General features: G+C 63.0%; 1 protein-coding gene across 1 annotated transcript; it reads left to right on the top strand.

The window, feature by feature from the left end:
* The first annotated feature begins 14334 nt into the window (after positions 1-14334).
* On the top strand, positions 14335-23736 carry CTSD (cathepsin D). Its single transcript, XM_070359048.1, has 9 exons — positions 14335-14501; positions 16494-16653; positions 18400-18523; positions 18934-19052; positions 20226-20452; positions 22049-22171; positions 22503-22647; positions 22733-22831; positions 22916-23736. Exons 1-9 carry the CDS (start codon positions 14428-14430, stop codon positions 23081-23083), a joined length of 1239 nt encoding a protein of 412 aa, XP_070215149.1. The 5' UTR covers positions 14335-14427; the 3' UTR covers positions 23084-23736.
* The last annotated feature ends 2569 nt before the right edge of the window (positions 23737-26305 follow it).

The following is a 26305-nucleotide window of genomic DNA, read 5'->3' as shown; positions in this document are numbered from 1 at the left end:
GTTTCTGGAGGACAGGACAGCTGGGGAACGAGGAGGAGGCGGAGTCACCCTTGACGAGCCCCCGAGTCTGGGGGTCCAGGGAGCACAGCAGAGGACTGGCAGGCCCCGGGTGGGCCTGGGAGAAGGGGCGCAGGGGAGTACTTGCGGGGAGGAACGCACAGCTCTGTCTTCCGTCCTGGGAAGTCAGCACATGACCCAGACAGAAATAGCACGAACACCAGCTGCTGTTTAGAAATAGCTGCTATTTGGAAACAAGCTGTTATTTAGAAACATGGAGGGGAGCGTAGCAAGAATCTACTGAAGGACAGAGCGGGGCGCCTTGGGGGAGGAAAGATGGGGAAAGACTGAGACGCGTCCCCAAAAGTCACCGTTTGGAGTCCTGACCCCCCCAGCACCCCAGAAAGTGACAATTTGGAGGTGGTGCCTTTAAAGTCAGGGTTAAGGTAAAATGGAGTCACGGGGCTGGGCCCTAATCCCGCAGAACTGGAGTCCTCGAAGACACAGACACTCACAGAGGGACGACCCTGTGAGGACGCGGGGAGGAGACGGCCGTCTGCACGCCCGGGGGGAGGCCTCAGGAGGACCAGCCTACACCTGGGTCTCGGATTCCAGCCTCCAGGACGGGAGACAGGAAGTGTTCACCCTGTAAGCCCACAGGCTGTGGTTCCGTCCAGGGAACCCACACTGACGCTCACTGAACAACCTCTGAGCACCCTTGGTCTTCATCACAAGGGGCATAAAGCTGGTAACACAAAAGCATGAGTCCATCCAAGGAGGGGCAGGAGGACTCGTTGACGCTGGGAGGCTGCTTCTGATGCGGGGACAACAGCAGGAGGGCTCCGGGCTGAAGGCCCTGTCCCCGGCCTGTGTGGGGGGAGAGGGGCACGGAGGCTGGACAGACGCCCCTGGCCCCTCTGTCCTGGGGAGCTCAGCCCTGGGAGCCAGACGCCGGGGTGACAGTCCTGACTCCCCCGCTCAGGAGCTCCTCACGTCACCTGTCCGAGCCTCCGTCCTTTCCCGTGGCGGGCGCTCGGGCTGCCCACGATGGCCGCTCTCTTGCCCTCAGTACATTTCTGCTGACCGGTCACCACCTCACTTTCACCCACTCACCTCGCTGAACTTCGCTCTTAGTCATAGAGTCTGATCCCTACAGGTCTACCTGACCCCGGCCCCAGCAAGTGAGGACTGGTCTCATCTTCAGATCATACAGCTGGATTGGTGCAGGTCTACATACTTGTCCCCGGGGCCAGTGAGTGAGGCCTGAGCTATCCTCACTAACAGGCCAGGACTATCTCGACTGCGACCATCGTCAGAAGGGCAGGGGGGTCACGCCCCTCTGCTGGTCTCCCTCTAACCCGGGAGCCAGCCTGACGTCAGCTTCAGGTACGTGACCTGTAACCTCCCCACCACAGCCCACTGCATGTGGCCGGTCGCTCCGGGACCACCCCTAGTCCATTAAACCATCCGCGTCTCTCTCTCACTGACTCTGGGCTCTTTCTTGGGTCTTGAGCGGGGCAGGCACAGGGCTTGCCGGCCTGTGGGGTGAAATTTCCGATGCCTGTGAAATGGTATCATGGCTCCATCTCTCAAAGCATCTCAGAGGCCGGATGCTCGCTACGTGAGCTTTCTGGGCCACCTTCTGCCCTGGCGTGGTAAACACACAGGGATGCATTCATCCCTCGGCCTGTGGACTCGCGGGTGAGGGGCCAGTGAGGGTGACTGCCTCCCCGCTGCCCCAGGGCTGAGCGGTTTCCAGAAAACGCTCTCGCTTTTAAAGCAGGAAAAGCCCTGGCTGACTGGGTGTTTGGTCACCCGCCCGGGGTTCTGGGTCACTTTGCTGCAGGGACTGAGCCAGTTACCACCAATGTCAGGCTTAACACAGGTCCGACACCTTACAGCAGGGCAGGGCATCCAGCGCAGGTCTCGCGGGCTGGCTTCTCTTGGAGGCCCCAAGGGCAAACCCGTTTTGACTTTCCAGCTTCTAGAGGTCCCGCATCCTTGGCCTGCAGCCTGGATGGCCTCCTCCATCTTCAAAGGTGGCGGCGTCGAGACTTCCAGACTCTCTCGGACTCTGACCCTCCTGCCCTCCTCTTGTGGGACCCTTGTGATCACCTTTAGGCGTCCCCATTCATCCAAGATCATTGCCACATGGCGGCATTCTTCCGCTGATTATATCTGCAACGTGCCCTCACCACGTGGGGTCACACAGCCCCAGGTGCTGGGGACCCAGAGGCTGTACAGCTCAGGGCTCTCAACAGACACAGAACCGATAGGATATCTGACTATCCCAATCTACCTTCCTTTCTCGTAATGAATTGATCGCCCGATTACGGAGGCTGAGTCCCAGTGTCTAGGGTCTCCGGGCTGGAGGCCCCAGAGCAGGCAGCGCGGCTCCGGTCTGCGGCAGTGTGGACCCAAGTCCCAGCTCAAGTGGTCAGGCATGAAGACAGTGGAGGGCAGAGGAGCCTGGTGTGCTGCAGACCACGGGCTCAGAGTCAATCACGACTCAGCGACTGAACAGCAGCTCATCAAGAAACACCCTCCCTGACACATGTTTAACCAAATATCTGGGACCCCCAGGGGCCAGTCGAGTTGACACAGAAGATTCACCTTCACAGGCGTGGCTGCCTCGTGGGGGATTAGGTGGCAGGAGGGGTGGCCAGAAAGGCAGCTCAGAGTGGGCCCCAAGCCCTCTGCCCGGCAAGGACCTCTGTCCCCGTGGAGGAGGGGCTCTCTTCCCGGGGACACAGCAAGGAGGCTCTATAGTTTCTGGAGGGAGGGGACCCTGATAGTCACCCCAGCAGGGCTGGGGGCTTCCACAAGAGCGGGGCTGGGGGCATCCTCGAGTGTATGGACGGGATGAGGTGAGGAAGGGCCTGTGGGTGAAGCCAGGGGCGGGGCTGTGGGGACGCTGGCCGCTCGTCTGCAGGCAGAGGCTTCTGGGACCCCCGCCCCACTCCCACAGTGCTCCCTGTCTGCTGGGACCCCATCCTGGCCCCACGCTGGTCTCCTGACCCCTCGTCCCTGGGACTTCTGTGCTGTCAGCTTGAGTCCCAGGCCAGAGGTCCCCGCTCTGGAAGCCACCGGCCTGCTGCCCTGGGTGTCAGTTGGGCTGCCTGCAAGCCCCAGCCCCGCAGCAATAACAGCTCTGTGTCTGCACCCCAGCGGGGCACCCCAGGTCAAGGGGGTGCCCTCACCGTGGTCTCAGCAGGTGGAAGGAGGGGCGCCCTGGGCAGGGCAGGGGCCCTGCCGGGGCAGCAGGAACCACAGGCCTCCGTCCGGCTGAGATGCCTGGTCTGTGGGCAAGCGTTGGGGGCCTGCTCAGAGCAGATGGGCTGATCCCCTGCCTCCGCCCGGACGGAGCAGGGCGGAACCTGAGTTCGAGGCAGCCTCACGTGGCCCCTGACACAGACAGTGGGAACCCCGAGCAGAAAGGGAAGGAAGCTGCTGGCCGGGCCTGCCCTGCACAGGAAGGGCTGTCATGTGCTAGGGGTCAGCAGGCCTGGGGCCCCGCGGGCACTCAGTCAGGCATGGGGCAGGGGACAGCCTCCAGCTGCCCGGCCCATCCTGGGAGGCCGGCCCCTGGTCTCAGCCTCTGCCCTGCACCCCCCTCAACCCCTGAGACCCGAGGCCATCTCCCTGCGGAGCTCTCCCAGGGACCAGCCTTTGCCACTGCCCCGCCCAAGCTTGCAGCCACCCTCCCAGACGGACGACACCCCTGCGTCTCCACCCTCCGTGGGACCACTCCGAGCTGCTCCTGGCCGTCCCCAGGGCCACACAGGCAGCCTCGGTGGTGCCTCCCAGCCCGGGCCCCTGGTGGCATCACAGCATTGGCCAGGCTGACAGCCGCCCCAGGGTGGTCGCTGCCTGCTCTTGGCTTCCAGGACCTTCTCCGCTCCTGTTAGTTCTCTCCAGCCGCTCCGTCTCCTTCTGCTCTTCCCGCTCCTCCTTGGGGGGGTCCCTGCCCCCGCAGTGCACACCGAGCCGGGGCCTCCTCGGACCCCAGACCTGGGGTCCCACTGCCCACTGGCACCCGACGGGGCTGCAGCTGTGTCTCACACGTGCCCTCAGACATGCTCCTCCGTGGGGGCATCTTCTGGGCGGTGTCCCTGGCCCCTCCCCTCTCTCCCCTCCACCAGCCCATCCTGCCAGCCTCCCCCCTCCTCTCCTGACTGGGCTTCCTGCTTCCCCTCCTCCACGTTGGCCACACCAGGTGCCCTCTGCTTCACAGCCCTGTGAAGTTCCCACAGCTCAGAGGCCCCACATGCTCTAGCCAGAGCCCCTGCCTCTCCCACCCTAACCTAACCCCAACCCCTAACCTAGCAAACCAGAGGGGACAGAGGTGGGTGGGTTACACGGTGAGCTGCCCACCCCCACCCCCACATAGACACACACACACACACACACACACACACACACACACACACACCCCTGCCCTGGGCCCTCTCCCTGCAGGACAGAGTCTGCAACATGACCCCACTTTACAGACAAGAGACTGAGGCACAGGAGGCTGGGGAACCCTACTCTGAGGGCTGGCACTGGGGAGGCGTCAGCTCTCATCCGGGCTCCCTCGGGCAGTTAACTGGGGAAGAGCCAGGACACCCCGGGGCCCCACTCAGAGTGGGGGTCAGAGTCTTCAGTTCCCAGTCCCTCCAGGATTGAAAGTGAAAGTCTCCAGGTGGGGCTGAGGTCCCTGCTTCCGGCCCCTCAGCTTGCACTCTGGCCATGACAGAATCGTCCAGAGTCCCTGCGACTGAAGCCTGGCCTGGAAGAAGCAGGGCATTGTTCTGGGGACAGAGGGGGCCTCCTTACCCCGCCCACTAGCCCTGTTCTGCTGAGTCACCGCTCCAAAGTCAGTGGGTGTCGCAGCACTGGGCCTGTCTGTCCGGCTGCCTGGGAGGGGTGGGCACCTCAGAGGAGCTGGCACCCCTAGAGTGGGCGGGCACTGACCACCCACCACCTGCCCACCACTGGGACCTGCACAGCTGTGGGCGAAGGGTGGGTGGGGGCACTGGGAAGAGCGGTATGGTGTGTTTCAGGAGCAAGCAGCCCTGGGACTGGAGGGGGGAGCGCACGCCGCGGCTCCTGGGGGGTGGGCTCCCCTCCACTTGTGCCCCCACCCGGGAGGTCACGTGGCCCTGCCCTGAGGAGTCAGCGATGTGGGCACCCCCTTGCTCTGCTCCAAGGACATCTCCAGGTGGACTGGGGCGTGTGGAGGCTGGGCCCCTCCTAGGGGGAAGCTGGCCCAGGGTGGGGCTGTGGGCGGAGGCTGGCCGCAGCCAGCTGCCTGGTGGATGGGCCCCGGCCACATGTGGGGTGGAGGTGAGTGCAGATTTTCGGGTGGGTCCCTCTGCCCATCTTTGCTCTGCGGGGCACCTGGAGGGCCCATGAGTACTCAGCGGAAGCCACAGACCTTGCTCAACTCTTCCCAACACACACAGAGTCGGCGGCGAAAACCAGCAGCCCGAGCCAGCCCAGCCCGGCCCGGCCCGGCCCGGCCCGGCCCGGCCCGGCCCGGCCCGGCCCGGCCCAGCAGACTGTGGAAGAACAGAGCCGCCCCGAGCCCGGCCCTCAGCCCTGAGCCTCCCGAGTCCAGCCGCCCTGCCCTCCCAACCCAGCCCGGGCCCAGGCTCTCTGGGGCCTCCGCCCGGCACCCCCTTGACCTGCCCACTTCCTCTCACTGTCTTGCCTGACCAGCGCCACTGCCAGCTGACTCACCCCCGTCCCCCTCCCGGCCTTGCTCTGACCTTGCCCCACACGTCCACAAGCCTCGGGGACACCTGTTCCAGCAGGACCAGCACCACACATGCTCCGGGCCTCAAACTGAACTCCCTGGGGCTTCCCTGGAGGTCCAGGGCCCAGGAATCCACCTGCCAATGCAGGGGACGCGGGCTCCATCCCTGGTGCGCGGAGATCCCACGTGCCACGGGGCAGCTGAACCCCTGCGCCCTAACTACCCAGCCCGAGCTCTAGAGCCCATGGTCTATAGCAAGATATCTTGCCAGGACTGGAGAGCAGCCCCCGCTCGCCGACACAAGAGAAGAGCCACGCAACAGCGAAGACCCGGCACAGCCAAAGAAGACAAGAAAATTTAACAACGGAACTTATTGTCACCACCTCAACGTTCTGCATTTCAACAAGCGACACCGCTTGTGGTGGGGCAGAGAGATGCCCCCTCCCCAGCCGTCCACGCCCCACCTCCCTACCCCTGTGGGGTGTGGCCTGCCGTGACCAAGGGGCCTCTGGGGGTGAGCGAGCTCAGGACCTTGAGAAGGACAGGGCCCTGGGCTCCCCGAGTGGGTCCAGGGCCACGGCAGGGGTCTTTGTAAGAGAAGGTGCGTCAGCAGCCCAAAGGATGGAAGAGAGACCACAGCCAGGCCCGCAGCACCTCCAGAAGCGGGAACGGCGGGAACGGGCCCGCCCCGGGTCCAGCAGCAGGAAGCAGCCCGCCACACCTGAGTTTAGCCCAAAGCGGCTGAGTTCAGACTCGGGGTCTCCAAGCTGCGGGGTGTGACTCTGAGGATTGTGGGGCTTTTTCCAGCAGCCATGGGACCCTGACAGGAGCACCTCTCCTCACCTTCAGGAGAGAGGAGGGGGAAACGGTCAGTGCAGCCTGGCCCTCTTCCTCACTCCCTGCATCCACCCGTCCCTGTCTGTGGTCAGTCTGTCCGTCCGTTCCTAAGGCACCACCTCGTCAGGCCCACGCCCTCCACCAGGAAGACCGCCAGGCCACCGTCACATGCAGGAGGTGGGGGACGTCACCCCGGGTCTCTGCTCTCTCCACACCCCCACGGCTCTCACGGCTTCAGGCCTGCCTGAGAGCCGGCCTCCTGGGGTCCACAGAGCATCGTTCGGTGGGTGCTTTGACTATGCCAAAGCCTTTGTGTGGATCACAATAAACTGTAGAAAATTCTGAAAGAGATGGGAATACCAGACCATCTGACCTGCCTCTTCCATCTGACCTGCCTCTTGAGAAATCTGTATGCAGGTCAGGAAGAATTGGACATGGAACAACAGACTGATTCCAAATAGGAAAAGGACTACGTCAAGACTGTATATTGTCACCCTGCTTATTTATCTTATATGCAGAGTACATCATGAGAAATGCTGGGCTGGAGGAAGCACAAGCTGGAATCAAGATTGCCGGGAGAGATATCAATAACCTCAGATACGCAGATGACACCACACTTATGGCAGAAAGTGAAGAAGAACTAAAGAGCCTCTTGATGAAAGTGAAAGAGGAGAGTGAAAAAGTTGGCTTAAAACTCTACATTCAGAAAATGAAGATCATGGCATCCAGTCCCATCACTTCATGGGAAATAGATGGAGAAACAGTGGAAACAGTGTCAGACTTTATTTTTTGGGCTCCAAAATCACTGCAGATGGTGACTGCAGCCATGAAATTAAAAGACGCTTACTTCTTGGAAGGAAAGTTATGACCAACCTAGATAGCATATTCAAAAGCAGAGATATTACTTTGCCAACAAAGGTCTGTCTCGTCAAGGCTATGGTTTTTCCAGTAGTCATGTATGGATGTGAGAGTTGAACTATAAAGAAAGCTGAGCACCAAAGAATTGATGCTTTTGAACTGTGGTGTTGGAGAAGACTCTTGAGAGTCTGTAGGACTGCAAGGAGATCCAACCAGTCCATCCTAAAGGAAATAAGTCCTGAATATTGATTGGAAGGACTGATACTAAAGCTGAAACTCCAGTACTTTGGCCACCTCATGCGAAGAGTTGACTCATTAGAAAAGACTCTGATGCTGGGAGGGATTGAGGGCAGGAGGAGAAGGGGACGACAGAGGATGAGATGGCTGGATAACATCACTAACTCAACGGACATGAGTTTGAACAAACTTCAGGAGACAGACAGGGAAGGACAGAGGAGCCTGGCATGCTACAGCCCGTGGGGTCACAAAGAGTCTGACACAACTTATCGAATGAACAACAACAAACAAGAGTTCCTATAAACATAAACAAGAGTTCCCAGCACAGGCACACACACACATGCACACACACACACGCACACACACACTGCATACACACAGGTACACACACGCACACATGCACACATACGCACACACACGCACACACACACGTCCCCTGTGATAACATCTGGCATTACTGATACATTTGCTAGAATGGATGAGCCAATGTGTGCATGTGTGTTAGTCACTCAGTCGTGTCTAACTCTTCGCGACCTCATGGAATGTAGCCCGCCGGGCTCCTCTGTCCACGGAATTCTCCAGGCAAGAATACTGGAGTGGGCTGCCATTTCCTTCTTCAGAGCCAATACTGATAGGTGTTTATTAGCCAACATCCATAGTTGACACTAGGGTTCATTCCTTGAGCTGTACATTCTGTGGGTTTCGAGGAATCCAGAATGTCCCGTATCCACGCTTAAACCATCGGCGGCGTCCTTCCCCTGCCCTCATGAGCACTGTCCTCCCCTCCCCACCCCCAAATCACCCGTTCTTTCACCGTCTCAGTGACTTTGCCTCTTCCACAATGTCACACGGTTGGAACCGCACAGACTGCAGCCTTTTGAGATTGGCTTCTTTCTCTCACACATGTGCGCCTATGTGTGTCTTTTCGTGGCTCGATAGCTCATTTCTCTTTAGTGCTGAATGATATTCCACTGCACGTGAACTTGGGCAAGCTCCAGGAGGTGGCGAGGGACAGGGAGGCCTGCTGTGCTGCAGTCCACGGGGTCGCAGAGAGTCGGCTATGTCTTGGCAGCTGAGCGACAGCAACAGCAAAGCTCCATTGTCTGATGGACCACAGTGTGCTTTTCCATCCACCTACTGGAGGGCATCTTAGTGGCTCCCAGATTTGGCCATCAAGCAGAAAGCAGCTGCAAACACTCACGGGCAGGTTTTCGCATAGATTCGAGTTTTCATCTCCTTTGTGTATGTTCCAAGGAGCACGGCTGCTGGATCGTATACCAAGAGTAGGTTTGGTTTTGTAAGAAACCGTTAAACTCTTCCAAAGCAGCGGGGCGTTTTGCATCCCCACCGGGGATGGGAGTCAGTTCCTGTTGCCCCATATCCTCACCAGCACTTGGTGTGGTAAGGGTCTGGCTGCTCCCGACGGTGTGCAGAGGCACCTGGTTGTGGGTCTCCAGCCGTTTCCCTGCAGACCCGAATGTGTCTCCATGGGCTTCCCTAGTCTCTGGATTTCTCACTTGCTAAGGCATCTGTTCTTGTTCACTTGTTGATTGTTGGGTTTTAAGAGTTTTCACGTATTTGGGGGACTTCCCTGGTGGTCCAGTGGCTAAGATTCGATTCTCCCAGTGCAGGGGCCCAGGTTCAACTCCTTGTCCGGGAACTAGACCCCACACGCCACAGCTAAAGACCTTGCAGGCTGAAACGAAGATACAGCACAGCCCAACAAATAACTTCTTTTAAAAAAAGAGCTTTCCTGTATTTTGGCTGTCAGGGGCCTGCTTCTCATCTATGGCTTTTCTTCTTATTCTCCTAACTCTGTCTTTCTCTTTCACAGATTTGGTGGGTTTCATGCATTTCTATTTAAACCACAAATCTGTGTTGGTTTCAAGGTCACGAAGGTAGCCTCCTTGTCTTATTCCCCTGGTACGTTTACTGTTGACCTAACTAACCGAAGGGCTTCCCAGGTCACGCAGTGGTAAAGAACACACTCGCCAACACAGGACACACAAGAGACTCAGGTTTGATCCCTGGGTCGGGAAGATTCCCTGGAGAAGGAAATGGCAACCTGCTCCAGTATTCTTGCTTGGAAAATCTCATGGACAGAGGAGCCTGTCAGGCTAAAGTCCGTGGAGTCGCAGAGTCGGACCTGATTGAGTGACCAAGCACAACAACATTACTGACCTGGGAATTTACCACATGGGACCGAGGGCTGTGTGTGGTGTGAGAGAGGGATTAAGTCCTCCCGTGATGCTGGGAAAGACCAAGGGCAGGAGGAAAAGGCGCAACAGAAGGTGAGATGGTTGGATGGCATCACCGACTCCATGGACATGAGTTTGAGAAAACTCTGGAAGATGGCGAAGGACGGGGAGGCCTGGCGTGCTGCAGCCCACACGGTCACAAAGAGTCGGACACGACTGAGTGACGGAACAACAAAAGCCACCCCGTGCTCCTCAGTGTGAGGCTCTCCTGCTCCCCCATCCATCCACCTGTCTTTCTGCACCAATACGCACTGTCTCATCAGCAGGTCTTTACAAGAGTGGCTCTCTCTTCACTGACACTGCTCTCCTCCAGGCCACGTCGCTAAGCCCCATGGTCACTGCCGAGTCCCCCCTCCACCTGGTCCGTCGTCAGCACCCCCCCACCACGTTTCATTCAGCGACCAGGCCCCCCTCTTGTTCCCAGCTGTTCCCACTGTCTCCTTTGCTGGTACCCTCTCGATTCTCTGACCTGATGCATCTGGGAGCCCTCAGGGCTAGTTTGTCTGCACTTTGCTGGCAGCTACGTCTGACCTCCCTGCTCAGAAACTGCTGAGTGCTGATGACTCAAGTTTCTGTCTCAGCTTGGGTCTCTCCCCTCAATCCCCAACCACTTGAGCTGCTGCCCCTCAGCGGTGCCACTGCCCGTCCCCAGGGCAACATCCTCCCAGCATGACAAACCTCCAGAACGAACGGAGCTCCTGGGCTTCCTGCCGCCCCTCCTCCTGCTTCTGACCCATCTCGGTAGGTAACAGGCTATCCTTTCAGCCCGTTTGGACACGTGGGAGTCAGTGTTAAGCCCCCCGCTGCACACCATTCTTCCAATCCACCAGGAAATCCTACCACCACCCCTCCCACCTCGAAAGTCCTTCCAGAGCCCAGCTGCTTCTCACAGCCTCCTTGGGCACTGCCTGGTCCAGGCCAGCCCAGCCCCCACGGCCAGATGGGAGCCCCAGCCTCCCAGCTGGTCCGGTGCCGCCCTCCTGCCCACCCGCCCCCCCTTGCAGGGCAGCTCCGCTCTGACCCCTGACCTCGTCTCTCCTGCCCCCCAGCACCGCCTGGGCTCAGTTCAGTTAACAGGCTTCCTCAAGGCTTCCCTGATTGCAACACCCCTTCCTGTCACCCAACCCCTCCCATGCCCCCATTTTCCCCACAGTCTTCTCCCTCCAATGACCTGTGTGAGCGCCCTCAGCGTGGGTCACCTGCCTCCCCTGCCTGGAGGATGAACATCGAAGGGCAGGAAGCCGGTTTCCTTCCCTTCACTTCCACGGCACCCAGAGCTTGTCCGGCACAAGGGGGGTGCTCCCTGATCACGTGTGGGGGCGAAGTGGACACACAGGGTCCCAGAGGGACTGATCCATGAGACGCCAAGTGGAGGTTAAGGGGAGGGGCTGCCCATGCCAGTCTTCTCGACCCTCACCGCGGTAGACCCCCATCACACACACACACACGCAGACACACGTGCACACACATACATGTACACACACGCACACATACATGTATACACATGCATGCACACACACATGCCCGGGCCAGGGCTCTACCTCCTGGAGCACCAAGGGCTGGGCTGGGACCAGTACAGAGAGCATCTCTGCTCTGTAATAAATGGACAAGCAACCTCTGCAGGGGGTAGGGGCCTCTCCACCCCTTCGGCCACTGGAGGGTCCCTTCTCAGAGGTCCCCTGCCACACTCAGGGGAAAGTCAAGGGTGTCAGCTTGCCTCCCACGAGCTCCAGCTCAGGACAGTCACAGCTGGATGCCAGATCAAGCCCGTGGCCCCTCCAACAGTTCACACCGCCTCGTGCCCAGAACCCCCAGGGCCTTGTAAATGTCTCTGAAGAAGATGATGATGTTCTAATTGTGTTTTCTTAGAGGCCCACTTCTGAGCACCACCGTTACAGATATCATGTCCCCACTGAACATCGGGACCAGGCATGGTGACCAGGGGACACCAGCTGGGACTACCTTCCATCAAGTGCCAGAGGCCAGCCCAGCTAGGGCCTCGATGACCACTCCAACACCAGGGCCGGGTAACGACTGGTGCAAGGGTCCCAGTTCTGGGCCTGTCTGGGGAACAGCCTTGGCCCCCAGGGGGCGGGGTCAGGTTCAAGGGCAGGATATGAGCCTGCTTGGCCCCTGGTTTTACTCCTTCAGAACCATGTCAGGGGAACCCAGCAAACATTTGTGGAATGGCCAGGAGAGGAGGCAGGGCAAAGCAAGGGTCACTCATCCATGGACATCAGGCTGACCAGCATGGGGGGTGGTAGTGGTGAAGGTCAGGGTCCTGGTTTATTTGGTAGTTACAGAAAAGAAAGGAATTCCAAGCTTGCATCTGTAAGCACAGAACCTTGGTTTGACCCCCTTTAGGTGGGGAACTGGGAGGACCACTCAAGAAAAAGTGTCCCTGGGTGAGTCCCCTTGTGAAGATTCCCCCGTTCACATCCTGCTCAAACGTCACCTCCTCCAAGAGGCCTGGCCCCTGTGAACTACAAATTGACACTTGCCATCTGCCTCAAGGATTAAGTATGCACTGCTGCAGCTGCTGACCTCCAACACCCCCGAAGGGAGTCCAAGGTGAAGAAGAGAAATAGGGCACTCGGTGCTCAGGGGGAAACTGGCAGGACAGGTCTCCAGAGAGCTAGAGATCTTCAGGAGCTGATTTATGAGCCCAATTCTTACATCTCCTCACACCTAGAAGAGCATTAAAACCCTTCATGATGACGACTGTTCCTCATGACTAGCAAAGCTTCACAAGACTAGTAGAATCCTTCTGGGAAAATATCTGCTTGACCCCTTCACGAAAATCACATACGCTGACCACCCCGCTCCTCTTTGGCGCAGTTTCTCAGAGCTCTCTGAGGTGCTGGCTCCTGGGCTGCAACTCTCATTTTGCCCCAAATAAAACTTAAGTCGCCGCTCACACATTGTGCATTTTTAAAGGTGACAGTTCATGGTGACCGACGAAGTTACCCAGAGAGGGCTGGAGCCCTGGTATACGACCAGAGGCCTCTTATACCTGTCCACCTCCTTGAAGAGTCCAGACAAATCTGGGTAGGTGAATAGTGAAGTCTGGCATGCTGTAGTCATTGGGGTCTCAAAGAGCTGGAACAACAACTCCTGGTTCTCGGATCTCCCATATTGGTTGATAATCCTGAGTTTTATTTGGTGGTGGAACAGGTACCTGCCTGCTTCCAACTGAAAGATATTTGGGGGGGAGTTGGGGGGGAGGTGGTGTGCAGATGCTGGTTGACCAGGGCACACTCACCTAAGGTCTAGATACTGGGTGGGGCTCTGTTGAAAGATACCAGGGTTTGCTCAGTTGTAGGAGACTTGAGTGGTCTTGGCTGAAGTGGTTAGGTAAGAGGCTGATCTGACACTTTTCCTCAATAGAAAATCTACCTTAATAGAGTTTGTCAGGTTAAAAGTGAAGATACTTATTACATGAGAGCTTTGCTCCAAAGGAAAGGGACAACTTTTACGTTGCGCCATTTTTTAAGTCGACACCCCTGTATCAGTCACTTCCCGGCATATTCTCCTGCTGAATTTCCTTCTTCACGTGACCTTCTCTGAAATGACCTGTCCGAATTCCTTTCCTTGGTAACACCCATCCCCTCCTTTGGGTGCGACCTAGGGTGGAGGATGGAGCTGATTCTCCCCTTAGGCAGCAGGAACTCAGCTCCCAGGCTAAGGGGTCACTGAGGCCTCAGACAGTGCTGTGCATTAGCCAGACCAAGGGACTCGCTCTCCTACCCCAGAAGCTGGTAAAAACTGATCCCAAATGGCTGAACTGTGACCTGCTGTCCCCTCCCCACCTACACACACACACACACACACACACACACACACACACACACTCCATGGCAGACTTTGAGATTTGCCACAAGGTAGGGATGGTGCCAATTTACAGAGGAGGAGAGCCCAGGGTTACCAGGGCCGGGCCAGGCCAGGTGCTGCTCTGGGGCGCGGTGCCGAGGCTGGGAGGGCTGTGGGCCACTTGGAGGATGAGGGCAGCTGGAGCCTCCAGAGAAACCACCTGGGAGACTCCCAGGGCAAAGGAAGAGCTGGAAACAAGGGCGCCCAGGGAGGGAGCAGGTGGAGTGGGGAGCCCTGGGGAGCCGTGGGGAGCCAGCCGCGAGCCCGGGGCCGGGAAGGAGCCGCGGCTCCGGGAGCCTCGCCCGGCTGAGGGGTCCAGCGGGGCCAGGCCCGGTCCCCTTCTGCCCCGACAAGGTCGTGGCAATTCTCCGGGTCAGCACGTGGCCCGAGGGGGGACAGGAGGACAGCTCGCCTGAGCAGACGCAGCAGCTCCTAGTCGCGGGTGGCCCCGCCCCTCTCCGCTCAGGTCCCGCCCCGCGCCGGCCCGGCCCCGCCCCCCGTCGCCGGCCGCAGCCCACGTGACCAGCCCCGGTGCAAACAAGCGGGTCAGCTGACGCGGCCCAACTGCGCCGTCATCCCGGCTATAAGCTCGCGACCTCCCGGGCTCTCCGCTTCGACCGGGCCGCCGCCGCCATGCAGACGCCCAGAGTGCTGCCGCTGCTGCTCGCCCTCGGCCTGCTGGCCGCGCCCGCCGCCGCGGTCATCAGGTGAGCCGCGCAGCTCGCGCTCCCCGCGGACGCCCGCGCACCCCTGTGCCCTCGCCGGGGTGCAGCTGGGCCGCCCCCGGGGCCTCCTGTGGGGCCTACCCGCGGGCGGGGCCGGGGAGCTCTGCAGGTGCGGGGCTCGCCCGGGTGTCCGCGCGTCCTCTTCTCCCTGCCATCATGGGGGGTGGGGGCGGGTGGGGACCGGAGGTAGCAGGAGGGCTGTGACTGGGAGTCGGCTCAGCGTCCCCAGGACGGGTAGGGTGGAAGCCTGTGCTCAGGGGCCCGCACTCGGCTGGAAGACAGGAGACCCAGAGGCAGGCCCAGGAGGCCCCTGAGCTTGGGTAAGTCCTTTTTGCGCCTGGGGTCTCTCTTCCCAGCTGTGAACTGGGCCTGGCCTCATCCCGGTCTGTTCGGCCAATGAGATCTTCCCACAGCCCCTAAGCCAGTTGGACGACCCTCTGGACACCAGGAGGCCCACAGGGTCGAGAGGGAGTCAGCCTAAGGATGGGTCTGGGGGAGTGGCCCAGCTGGCACCAGGCCCTGGGTGGCTTCCCCCACTGCTGGGCTGGGGCTCTGTCCCACCTGCTGCCTCAGTAAGGACCACACCCTCCCCAGGCTTGGGGGCCCCCACTGGGTCCAGCGAGGCCGAGGACTGTCAGGCTGGTCCAGGGCTGTGCCATGCTGTGTCAGCGAGACAGAGGGTCCCCCCACCCTCTGAGCCTCGCCAGGCAGGCTGCTTGCCCAGCAGGAGAGGGGTGCGGAGGGCCCACCCTCTTCTGCCCTGCCCCCACCCTTGCCCAGGCCTGGAGCCTTAGTGCGGGCCTGGGCCGGCATTCTTCCAGCTCTGCTGTGGGCCTTTGCCTGTGGGCAGGGGGGTGGGGTCTCGGGGCTGCAGCAGGCTTGCGCCTTGCCAAAGGGCTGGCTTGTGTGGGCCCTTGCGTGGGCTGTGCCCTAGGGGCAAGTAGCCCTAGCTGGAGCAGTTGTGGGGAGCAGCTGCAGGCCTGAACCTGCCCTGGCCTCACCCCCAGGCCTTCCACTGGGGACGTGAGCCTGGAGCTCCTCAGGTTGGGGCAGCTGAACCCAAGCCCCCACGTCTTCATGTCCAGTGGAACTGCTGGCATCTGTCTCCTTAGTCATTGGAGGGTGTGTCCCCCTCCCCCGCCCCCAGACAAGAAGCCCAGGCTCCCCCAGCCTGTCCCTTCTTAGGCAAGAGGCCAGGCCCACATCTTCCTGGAGCATGCCCTTGGCCTGCTGGGAGGAGCCACTGCGACCTTGAACTCACAGATCCCCAGGCTGGGAAGTAGCTCTTCTTGCTCAGGTGGCTTCCTGTCCCACCTCCTGGGGCAATTTCAGACCCCTGGGGAGCTGGGGTGGAGAAGGACCCCTCACAGTGCCCCTGCTGCTGGGCAGACCACCCAGGCTGGCGTGTGTGCTGGGTGGTGGGGCTCCTGGGAAGGGTCCTCCAAGGAGGGGCACCGGGCCTTGCCTGGAGTGTGGCCTAGCAGCCCCCACCTCCAGGCCCCAAGTGTCAACCTTGACCTCCAGTGGCCTGCTTAATGGGGAGAGAGTGACGGGGTTCAATGCGGCCTGGGGTGAGGACTGGAAGGAAAGGGGGGTCCTGTGAGGGGCCTGGGGGTGGTCAGGGAGAGCTGGCTGCTTGGAGTGGGTGGCCTGGAAGTCCCGTCTGGCGGCCAGAGGGTGGCCACCCCGCAAGTCGGACTGGTGAGCTGGGACCATCTCTGGGGGATCTGGGTGGGGCGGGCCAGGCAGATGGGGCCCCATGGAGGGCTTTGGGCAGACGCGATAGCTGACCGCTGACCCTGGACCCATTCAGTGTGGGGATAGGAGACCACAGCGGTGCGTGTTGGAGCCCCCGGGGTCTGCGGCGGGGCGGGGAGCAGGCATGCTGAACCTCCAGCTTGGTCGTGGGTGTGGGAGCCTCCCGGTGGGCTGTGCACCAGCCAGCCCTGACGAGCCTGACTCCCGTCTTGACAGGATCCCACTGCACAAGTTCACGTCCATCCGCCGGACCATGTCGGAGGCCATGGGCCCCGTGGAACACCTGATCGCCAAGGGCCCCATCTCGAAATATGCCACTGGGGAGCCTGCTGTGAGGCAGGGGCCAATTCCCGAGCTGCTCAAGAACTACATGGATGTGAGTGTGGGGGCCGGGGAGGCAGCCTGGGGCTGGGGGAGCCCGCCGACTGCCCACAGCACTGCGGGCAGGAGCTGGCTCTGAGGAAACGTTCCTGAGCCGGTGTGGGTTTGGTGAAATCCTGTGTTCTCAGCCTCCAGTGGTTTGCGAGCTTCATCCGTGTGGGGGGCGGGGCTTCTACCCAGCCACCCTTGTGATAGGCGTTTCCACCATGCCCTCCTGACTGAGGGCTGTGACTTCCTGGCCCCAGCTCCCAGCCCCTCTGCCCATCCTGGCCCAGGGGGCTAGGAGGGTTGGCTGGAGCAGCTGAGCACCTCCCTGACGTCTGCTTCCCCTCCTGCCACCGAGCATCAGCTCAGAGCCAGGCTGGCATCTTCATCCTGGTGGCCGGCCCCGCGAGACTGCCCCAGCCCCTGCAGTACATGGGGGAGCCGGCCCGGCGCGGAGAAGCCCAGAATCAGGCCCGGGCCTGCCTGCGAGGCTGTGGGTGGGGGCTGGGGGTCCCTGAGCTCAGTTCACCTGGGCCCGCCTGCCTGGGAGGCACCCACTGCCCTGGAGCCTCTGTGCTTATCTTGCCTGTGTTTTTGGAAGGCCTGTGGCGACCACGGCCCAGGCCCTGCACCCTATCTTCCTCTTTGGTCAGTGACCAGCCTGTGTGCCCACTGCTCGCAGAGGGGGAAACCAGCTCAGAGGTGGAACGTTCTGGAACACACAGCATGCTGGGGCAGGTCACCCTGGTCCCAGCTCTGGGGCCAGGTCCTCTGGGGCTGCCCAGGTGACATCCTCTCCACTCCCCCCCCCACTACCTGAGTTTTGGGAAGCCAGCCCCTCGCTGCCATCCGGCCTCTGGGCCACTCAGGTTTAGGGCAGGTAGCTGCGCCCTCTGTCCTGCCTGGCTGGAGCCCGGGCCAGGAAGCTGTGGCCTCTTGCAGGCATGTGATCAGGCGGTGGCGGGGGGGGGTCTGCCTGGGGCCTGATGGACCAGTTCCTGATCCCTGCCCCCCAGTATGCACGCAGACAGACAGCATGTGTGAGCGTACCACGGGTATGGAGATTTGCTGAGTCATGCTCCGAACCCCCAGCACCCCCCCACCCCAAGTCTAGACACTTCTGCTGGGTCATGAGTCAGTGGTGGCTGCTGCTCCCTGGAGCCGGAGCCCTGCAGCGACCTGGGGCCTGGCCTCCGTCCCTGGGACGGCAGGGCCCAGCGGACCCCAGACTCATAGACGCCTGTGCCCCTGATCTCTGAGGGGCTGAGGATGGGGTCCTCCTGGAGGCGTGTGCCCCCTTCATGCTCACCAGAGCCCTCACCCCACATCTGGGCCTCCAGGCTGCCTCTGCTGCCCCGTGTGCAGAGGGGGAAACTGAGGCCCAGGGCAGTGAAGGCGGCGTGCCCACCACTGAGGGACTCAGCCTGCCTGTGCGCCGCCTCCCCAGGGCCCCCTGGACCCCTCTGCCCGGGGCCCTCCAGGCTCGGCCCAGGGGGATCTCAGGGCCCAGGGTCAGGCTGTCACTCGACCCTCATGCTGGGGAGGAGGCCTTCCCTCCCAGAGCCCTGGACCCGGCCGAGGGCTTGGGCGGGGACGGCGGGGTAGGCAGCTGAGACAGCCCACCTGGCCCCGGGCCCCTGTCCTGGCCTGGGCCTTCTCTCTCCCCGTTTCCCACCCTAGCAGACCCCCCCGGCCTGGCCCTTCTCTCAGCCCCGTGGGGAGCCCCGTGCCCTGCCCTGACAGACCCCACCCCCAGGCCCAGTACTACGGGGAGATCGGCATCGGGACGCCCCCGCAGTGCTTCACAGTCGTCTTTGACACCGGCTCTGCCAACCTGTGGGTCCCGTCCATCCACTGCAAGCTGCTGGACATCGCCTGCTGTGAGTCCGTCTGTCCCAGGGGCCTGCCGTAGACCCCAGAGGGAGGGACCCCGGGCAGGGGCGTGCCGCCCCCACCGGCTGCTTGCTGTCCCCTCAGGCGCTGGAGGCCAGCCGTCTAGCCTCAGCCCGCCCTCTCCCGTCTTAGGGCAGGGATGTCCAGGTGGACCTCCTGGGCCACCTGCCGCTCCCACCTCTCGGCCACACCCAACAGGCGGCCCCTCCGGATTCTCCACCCTCCTCCCTTCCTTGATTTAGGGACGGGACCATGGGGGTCATGGGCTGGACCACCGCCCGGGGGCTTGCTGGATGGGCCGCAGCGGGCAGCGGGGGCCTAGCAGGCTGGTCCAGGGCGGGAGGACTGAGGCTGCAGCGGGGCCGGGCAGGCAGGCCGACAGTCCCGCTCGGCACAGGGACCCACCGCAAATACAACAGCGACAAGTCCAGCACGTACGTGAAGAACGGCACGACCTTCGACATCCACTACGGCTCGGGCAGCCTCTCGGGGTACCTGAGCCAGGACACTGTGTCGGTGAGTGTCTCAGGGCCGCTCGCCAGGCTGGCGGATTCACCCCTGACACCAGGGCCAGGCAGGGGTCCGCTGAACAGGACAGCCAGGGTCTCAGCTGAGCAGAGGCCCGGAGGTGGAACAGCCGGGCAAGCTTCGTGGGGGGACGTGACGGGGGCACGTGGTCCCGTGTGCCGGCCAGGTGATGCTGGAAAGGCTGGCAGGAGAGGCAGGCCGAGAGCCCCCGACTGCAGAAGCGAGAGTGCCGGGCGGGGGTCTGGGCCCAGGACCGGCGAGTGACGAGTGGCAAGGCTCCTAGCCATGCAGCCAGGCAGAGGAGCCGGCGGACGGGGGGGGGCCACCGCAGCCAGAGCTGCCGACCTGGGGCAGCTGCCAAGGGTGTCGGGCAATGTCTGGGGAGGGCTGCGGGGTGCCCGCAGGATGCGCCCGCCTCCCTGGGGAGCAGGGCGGCGCCCTCATGGGCTCTGCTCGGGCGGATCCCCTGATGCCCGGCCACAGGAGGCATCTGGGTTGGGAGCTGTGGGGAGCAGAGCAGAGCAGAAGTTAGTCCCCTCCCAGCCCCCAGCCCCATGAAGGCCGCGGGAGGCCTGTCCCCAGCCTTGGTGGCAGGAGGACCCTTCCTCCAGCCTGCCTGGCGGGGCCGCCCTGCCCCTCCATGCCTGCCTGGCGGGAGTGGGGGCCTCTGCCAGGCTCCCTCTGAGCCTGAGACAGGATGTCGCACACCCCTCCTCCGCCCCCAGCGTCAACCCCAAGCAGCCCTTTCTTCCCACATCCTGCTCTGTGTGTGTCTGCAGTCTCCGCCCTGGCTTGGGGGAGGGGGTAGCATGGCCTTGAGTCCAGGGTTAGATCCAGGGTTCCCCGAGGGTGGGGGCGGGCGGGTGGGAGGGCCTGAGCTCAGGAGGAGTGCGCGGCTCCCTGCTCCCCCGCTTTGCAGCCGTCCTTGAAACTGGCCCAGCAGAGCATGGGCCCCGCACCCCACTCTCCCCACCCGGGTCCAGTGCAGGGGCAGCAGCCCTTACTCCGGGGCCGAGTCCCATGCGCCAGATGATGGGCACCGACCGAGCTGGCTTTCGTGGCCGTGGCTGCCCGTGCAGGGACGGGGGTGAGGGCCGCCTGGGGCCCAGCGTCAGGCTCGGTGTCCACACGGCGCCTGATCCCCGCTGTCCGTGGCCGCAGGTGCCCTGTAACCCATCCTCGTCCAGCCCGGGTGGCGTCACGGTGCAGAGGCAGACCTTCGGGGAGGCCATCAAGCAGCCCGGTGTGGTCTTCATCGCGGCCAAGTTCGACGGCATTCTGGGCATGGCCTACCCCCGCATCTCCGTCAACAACGTGCTGCCTGTCTTCGACAACCTGATGCAGCAGAAGTTGGTGGACAAGAACGTCTTCTCCTTCTTCCTGAACAGGTGCGGGGGTGGGGCTCCATCGTGCCAGCCTTCCCTGTGGTTTCCTGCCAGGCGCTGAGCCGCAGCTCTCACTGCCCGATCGGTTGGCGCCCTCTCACAGGCAGACAGGCCATACCGAAGGCTGGGTCTCCCCGGGGTCCCCGAACCAGGGTCCCCCAGCCGGCTGGCCCTGGATGTGGGATCTTGGTCGTTGGGCCTGCCTCCTGTGACAGCCCAAGTTGGGCCAGGGACCCTTCCGGTCAGTCTGCCTGATGTTCCTGGGCCCGGTGACAGGCAGGCTGTTCCCTGCCCCTGGGTCACTTTCGGCCCAGCGGGGATCAGGCCACGAGCCCTGATCTGTGCCAGGAGCTCTGGAGGCAAGGGAGCTGGGGTTTTCCCATGGGGTGACCCTGGGAGAGCTCAGGGCGAGGCTCCCACGTTGTAGAAGCAACGCTTGGTGCCGGTCACGCTGGGGAGGGGTCGTTGGAAAGGGTGTCTCAGTCCCCCAGCCCCTGGCCTCTTCCCACAATGGTGCTGTAGGTCCTGGGAGGGAGCCCCCAAGGGGGGGAGTGCAGGTTTGGTAGGGCGGGGCACGGGCAGGGGGTGGGCCGGCAGCCTGCTGCTCCTGGTCACTGGTCGCCACGCCCCGCATGCCCCGTCTGGGTCCGACCCTGGGCACTTCTGGTGGAATTCCAGCCCAGAGCCTTTGGCCCGGTCTCTATATGGATGCTGGTCTCTGTCCCTTGCTCAGTCAGTGGCAAAAACTGAGCAGCTGCTGGGGCCGAGCTGCCGGCTAGGTGCTGGGTGCATGTGAGCCCTCGGGTCCTGGAGAGGCAGACGAGGTGCAGAGGACCCAGGAGCTTGGCCAGGTCTGAGGTCGGGACAGATGGCCCAGCTCCGTGACTCCCCGGGCGCGGGTTCAGGCAGGAAGTGGGGGCGGGCGGCTGGCTTGCAAGGGCAGGGCTGAGGAGGGTACATGTGTCCTCCACACGTGGGTGGTGGAGGTGACGGGAGGTGGCAGCCACAGCGATGGGCGGAGGACCAGTTTGGTGAGCACTGGAGACAGCTGGGCAGATGATGCTGAAACCACGAGTGTGACTAAGAGGTGGGGAGGGTCGGAAGCTGAAATCTGAGGTGGGAGCCAGTCTTACGGTGGTCTGGGTGGAGAGTGTCCTCCGGAGCGGCAGGTGCGGAGGGCTGGGGGCGGTGCAGAGGCTCCGCCCTGCTCAGGGCAGCCGGCCCTCCTCCTGGGAGCCCCTGCTTTTCCTTCCAGGCCCGTGAGGTCCCCGCCCCGGGGCTCCTAGCACTCACGACCTGCTCTGCCTGCTGGCCCAACCCTGGCTGTCCTCGGGGGGCAGGCTGGATCCCTCGCAGCCGAGGCAGGCTCTCCTGTCAGGAAGGGGCTTGGCCTGCGATCCCTGGGTGTGAGATTGGAGCCCCCCTCCCCCCGCCAGATCCTCCCACCCCTGCACGCCCAGGAAGGGCCCTGCTCTGGGTCGCCTTCTGAGGGCCCCACACCAGCCCTGACCCCCGTGCCCGTCCAGCCCGGCCACCCGCAGTCTGGACGCCTGGCGCAGAGGCGGGCAGGGCGTCTGACTGCCTCCTCCTTCCCCGCAGGGACCCGAAAGCCCAGCCCGGGGGCGAGCTGATGCTGGGCGGGACCGACTCCAAGTATTACAGAGGCAGCCTGATGTTCCACAACGTCACCCGCCAGGCCTACTGGCAGATCCACATGGACCAGTGAGCGTGGGGCGGGTCCCGCCTTCGGCCCCGTGGGGTGGGCCGTGGCCCGTGGCCCGTGGGGGCCCTGCCCGTGGCCTTAGCGCAGCAGGGCTTGTGGGGGCTGTGGAGGGCTGGCCCAAGGGGACCCGGGCCCCGTGTCCTGCCAGCCCCAGGTGCTTCCTGCCACCTCCCGATGTCCAGCCAGTGGCCCCCCCGCACACAGCTCCCTTGGGTGACCTGTCCTTGGCTCCTGCGCCCCCCTAACTCTGCTTACGACCTAGTCCTCTGGGGGCAGGCAGGGGCTCCAGTGGCCCTGGGAGGGGACTCAGGCTCCCGCCCCTCCCCGCAGGCTGGATGTGGGCAGCAGTCTGACCGTGTGCAAGGGAGGCTGTGAGGCTATCGTGGACACAGGCACGTCCCTGATCGTGGGCCCTGTGGAGGAGGTTCGGGAGCTGCAGAAGGCCATCGGGGCCGTGCCGCTGATACAGGGCGAGGTGAGCGCCGGCAGGGCTGGGGAGGCGGGGAGCCCCGCTGACGGGCCCACCCCGTACACCGGCTCCCCTCTAACCACCCCCGCAGTACATGATCCCCTGCGAGAAGGTGTCCAGCCTGCCTCAGGTCACCGTGAAACTGGGGGGTAAGGACTACGCGCTGTCCCCAGAGGACTACGCGCTCAAGGTGAGCGGGGCCGCGGGGCGGGGTGCAGACGCCCTGGGGCGCGGCGCGGGTGGCGGCCGGTGGTGACCGCTGTTGCCGGCGCAGGTGTCGCAGGCCGGCACAACCGTGTGCCTGAGCGGCTTCATGGGCATGGACATCCCCCCGCCTGGCGGGCCGCTCTGGATCCTGGGCGACGTCTTCATCGGGCGTTACTACACCGTGTTCGACCGGGACCAGAACCGGGTGGGCTTGGCCGAGGCTGCCCGGCTCTAGCTGGCCCCGCTCACTGCTGGAGTCCAGAGGAGAAGGCCGCCCCACCACACACACCCACACACGCACACACACTCATGCTCACACTGCACTCACAGTCGCACCACAGCCCGATCATCCCGAGGCCCGTCGGGCCGCAGTTCGGCTCCGTGGGTTCCCCTCCCTGGTGTCTGAAATGCTGCTTGCTGGTCTGTCTGTCTGTCTGTCTGATGGGGAGGCAGCCTGGAGCCGAGCCGGCGGGCAGCTCCGGTGCGCAGAGTCCTCTCTCTGACTTGGAAGACACAGCCTGTTGGGTGGTTGTGTCCCGGGACCCCCGCTCCGGGTGATTCCCTCGGGCCCGGCTGCCCTCCCGGGCGCTCCGCCCCGCAACTCCAGCCCCTGCCCGCCTGTTCGTCCTGGACGCCGTGATGAAGGGCCTGCTAGGCCTGAGGACAAGCTGGCAAGGGTGGCAGGAGCCAGAAGCCAGTCTTGTGAGGCCTGCAGGGCCATGCGGGGGCTCGCCTCGTCACGGAGGGCGTCCAGGGCATTCTCTGGCCCAGGGTGGGGTGGGGTGGCACCAGAGGGGAGGGGGCTGGGTCGACCTTCTCCGTGGCCACCCCTTTCTTGAGTGGCTGGGAGCCAAAGTTGGCACGAAAATAAAGTTGTTCAGGCCTCTGCCCATGTGTTGGCGTGTTTTGTGCCCGGTGGGGAGGGCGCGCTCCTCGTGGAAGCGGGGGAGGAGCTAGCATGCGTGGCCGTGCCCTCGCCTCAAAGGGAGGGCAGGCTCAGCCTGGGGCACCCAGGGCCCAGGCCAGGCCCGGACCTGGACACTTGCCTCCCGCCCAGCCTCGTGGCCGAGGTTCTGCTGCTGGGGGTGCCAGCTCGGGGGGGTGACCAGCGAGGTGGGCCTGGCTGGGGACCTGTCTCGTGAGCGCCTACACTGAGGCACGTTCTTGGGCCCAGGCAAGTGCCCACCACACTTCCTTAGAAAGTGTTTCCCGAGTCCCCTGCACACCTGACTGGGGGCCTTGGGAGGGGGCGGGTGGCGCCTGGGCAGCCTGCCTCCCTCCCGGGCCTCCTCGCCAGCCCGTGGAAGCAGTGTCTCCGTGAATAAGCCCTGCCAATCCTGGAGCAGGCCAGCCTGGTGTCCTGGGGTGGCAGGGTCCAGCGATCCAAGACAGGAGTCCCCTCAGGCTAGTCTGGCCTGTTTTGCTGGAGGGGGTAGAGGTTGGTCAGAGTGGTTGCAGAGCCAGGAGGTTTTGAGGGATGAATAAGAGTTTGTGAATGCTTGGTGGTGAGGCAGATGCCTCTGGGATGGGTAACTCTGGACCCTGCTCGGAGCCCACCCCCCCCTGCAGGGGTCGGGGTCTGATGTGACGTTTGTTCCCGTCCTGGTACCGTCTAGGCCGGCAGGGCTGTGGCTGTCACCGGCCTGGCCCCAGGGGGCCTGGAGACCGCACCCCAGAGCCGGGCCCTGGCATGCCTCTTCCAGAATTGCAAGAGGGATCATGAACGCATGCCCAGTGTTCTCTGCACCTGAAATCTGAGCCAGGAGTGGGCAGAGCTCTGCAGGGCTGCAGGGCTCCTGGGAGACGGTCGTCAGCGCCGCAACCTGGGAGCTTGCAGGGCAGAGCCGCCAGGAAGGAGGCCGCCTGCCCCTCACGCCCTGCGCCTTGACCATGCGGGCCTCTCTGTCCTCAAAGCCTCCCACCACCCCCTCAAGGCTGGCGGTGGGCCCCTCCTCCACCTGCCTCGCTCACTGAGACTGGGCAGAAGTGGGGCCATGTGTCCTCTCCTCTGGGACATGGGGACGAGACCCCCAAATGCCGCATGGGTTATTAGCGCAGGCTGAGCCCCCAGCTCCTAACCCAGACTGGCAGGGCACTGGTGTCCTGCCCAGGGTCGGCTCCACCCAGCTGGCCGGGTTTCTCTGGACCCTGGAGTCTGACTCTGGGCTCAGACCCAGCTTCTGTGACCCAACCCTGAGCCTCGAGTCTCTGTCCTGGGAAGGTGGGTGACAGCTGGGCACTCCTGGCCACGGGCCTGACGGACGCCAGGAGGAGCCCAGCACAGGGCCTGGCGTTCGGCCGCTCCAACGCTGGCTCTCTCTCTGGCTGGCTCGGCCCTGCTCTGCACCAGCCCAGCGGGCTCAGGTGGACACATCCTGCTTGGAGGACACCCAGTCTGAGCTCTCAGGAGCTGATCTGAATCCAGCACCTTCCCTCGGCCGCTCTGGTGAAGGCCCGTGGGATGATGCATCCCGGACAGTGGGCTGGGGGTCGGGGGCAGGGTGGTTGGAGTTGGGAGAGGAAGCCCAGCTCCACCCAGTGACCAGAAGCAGACCCCTGTGGGCCTGGTGCCCTCTCCCATGCCCGAGGACCAGCTGGACTCGGGCAGGCCAGCCCATCCACCTTGCAGCCTGCCCAGCCCTGGGCAGAGCCTGTCCCAGGGAGCCCAGCTGGCACGCCAGGGAGACAGGTTCCCAGGCCACACACAGGCTCACTGGCCCCTTAGGTCAGGCGCCACCTGAGACTGGGGTCTGGCCACCGCCGAGCCAGGCCCTTGGAAGGGGGTCGGTGGTGGACTGCTGGGGGAGAACTGAGCCCAGCTTCGCGGAAGTCCCATCGCCCTCTCACCTGTGGGCTGGGCCTGCCAAGGGTGTGGTCGGGCAGGGGAGGGATGTTGCTCTGGGACCCTGCCCCCTGGAAGACAGTTTTAGCAGCATCTTTAGAGCCAGCTCTTTGTGGGCTCCTGATCAGCCCTGGACAGGAGAGGGGGCCTGACCAGGGAAGAGGCTGCAGACAAGGGCTCGGGCTCGGCACGTGCAGGGGTTCTCGAGAGAAGGGGCTTCAGAGAGGACTCTGAGGAGAAGGGGCCCCTGGGTAGGAGCCAGATGGGAGGAGAGGGTGTCCTGGAGACGAGAGGTGAGTCGAGCCGGTCAGAGCAGAAGCGGCCTTCATGGGAGGAAGGGCTCGAAGCCTGTGGGGGTAACAAGGGCTCGAGGGGGAGCACAGGCTGCCACCGGGAGGGCGGCTGCGTGGGGCAGGGGTGGAGGGGGGGCCGCTGCTCCTAGCGGTGGCTGGTTGGAGAGGAGGACCACCTCGGAGGCCCCTGTGCAGCGAGGAGGGGTTTGGGGCTTCCCCATGGCGAGGGTGTGGTTGGGACGACTGCAGGAAGGGCAACCGATGTGGGGCAAGTGTCAGAATGGCAGGGAGGCGGCGTAGATGGGGCTGGAGGCCTGGGACG

The sequence above is a fragment of the Bos mutus genome, chromosome 22, assembly GCF_027580195.1.
Source record: "Bos mutus isolate GX-2022 chromosome 22, NWIPB_WYAK_1.1, whole genome shotgun sequence".
Taxonomy (NCBI): domain Eukaryota; kingdom Metazoa; phylum Chordata; class Mammalia; order Artiodactyla; family Bovidae; genus Bos; species Bos mutus.
Note: the sequence above shows the minus strand (reverse complement) of the source record. Positions and strands in the feature narration are given on the sequence as shown.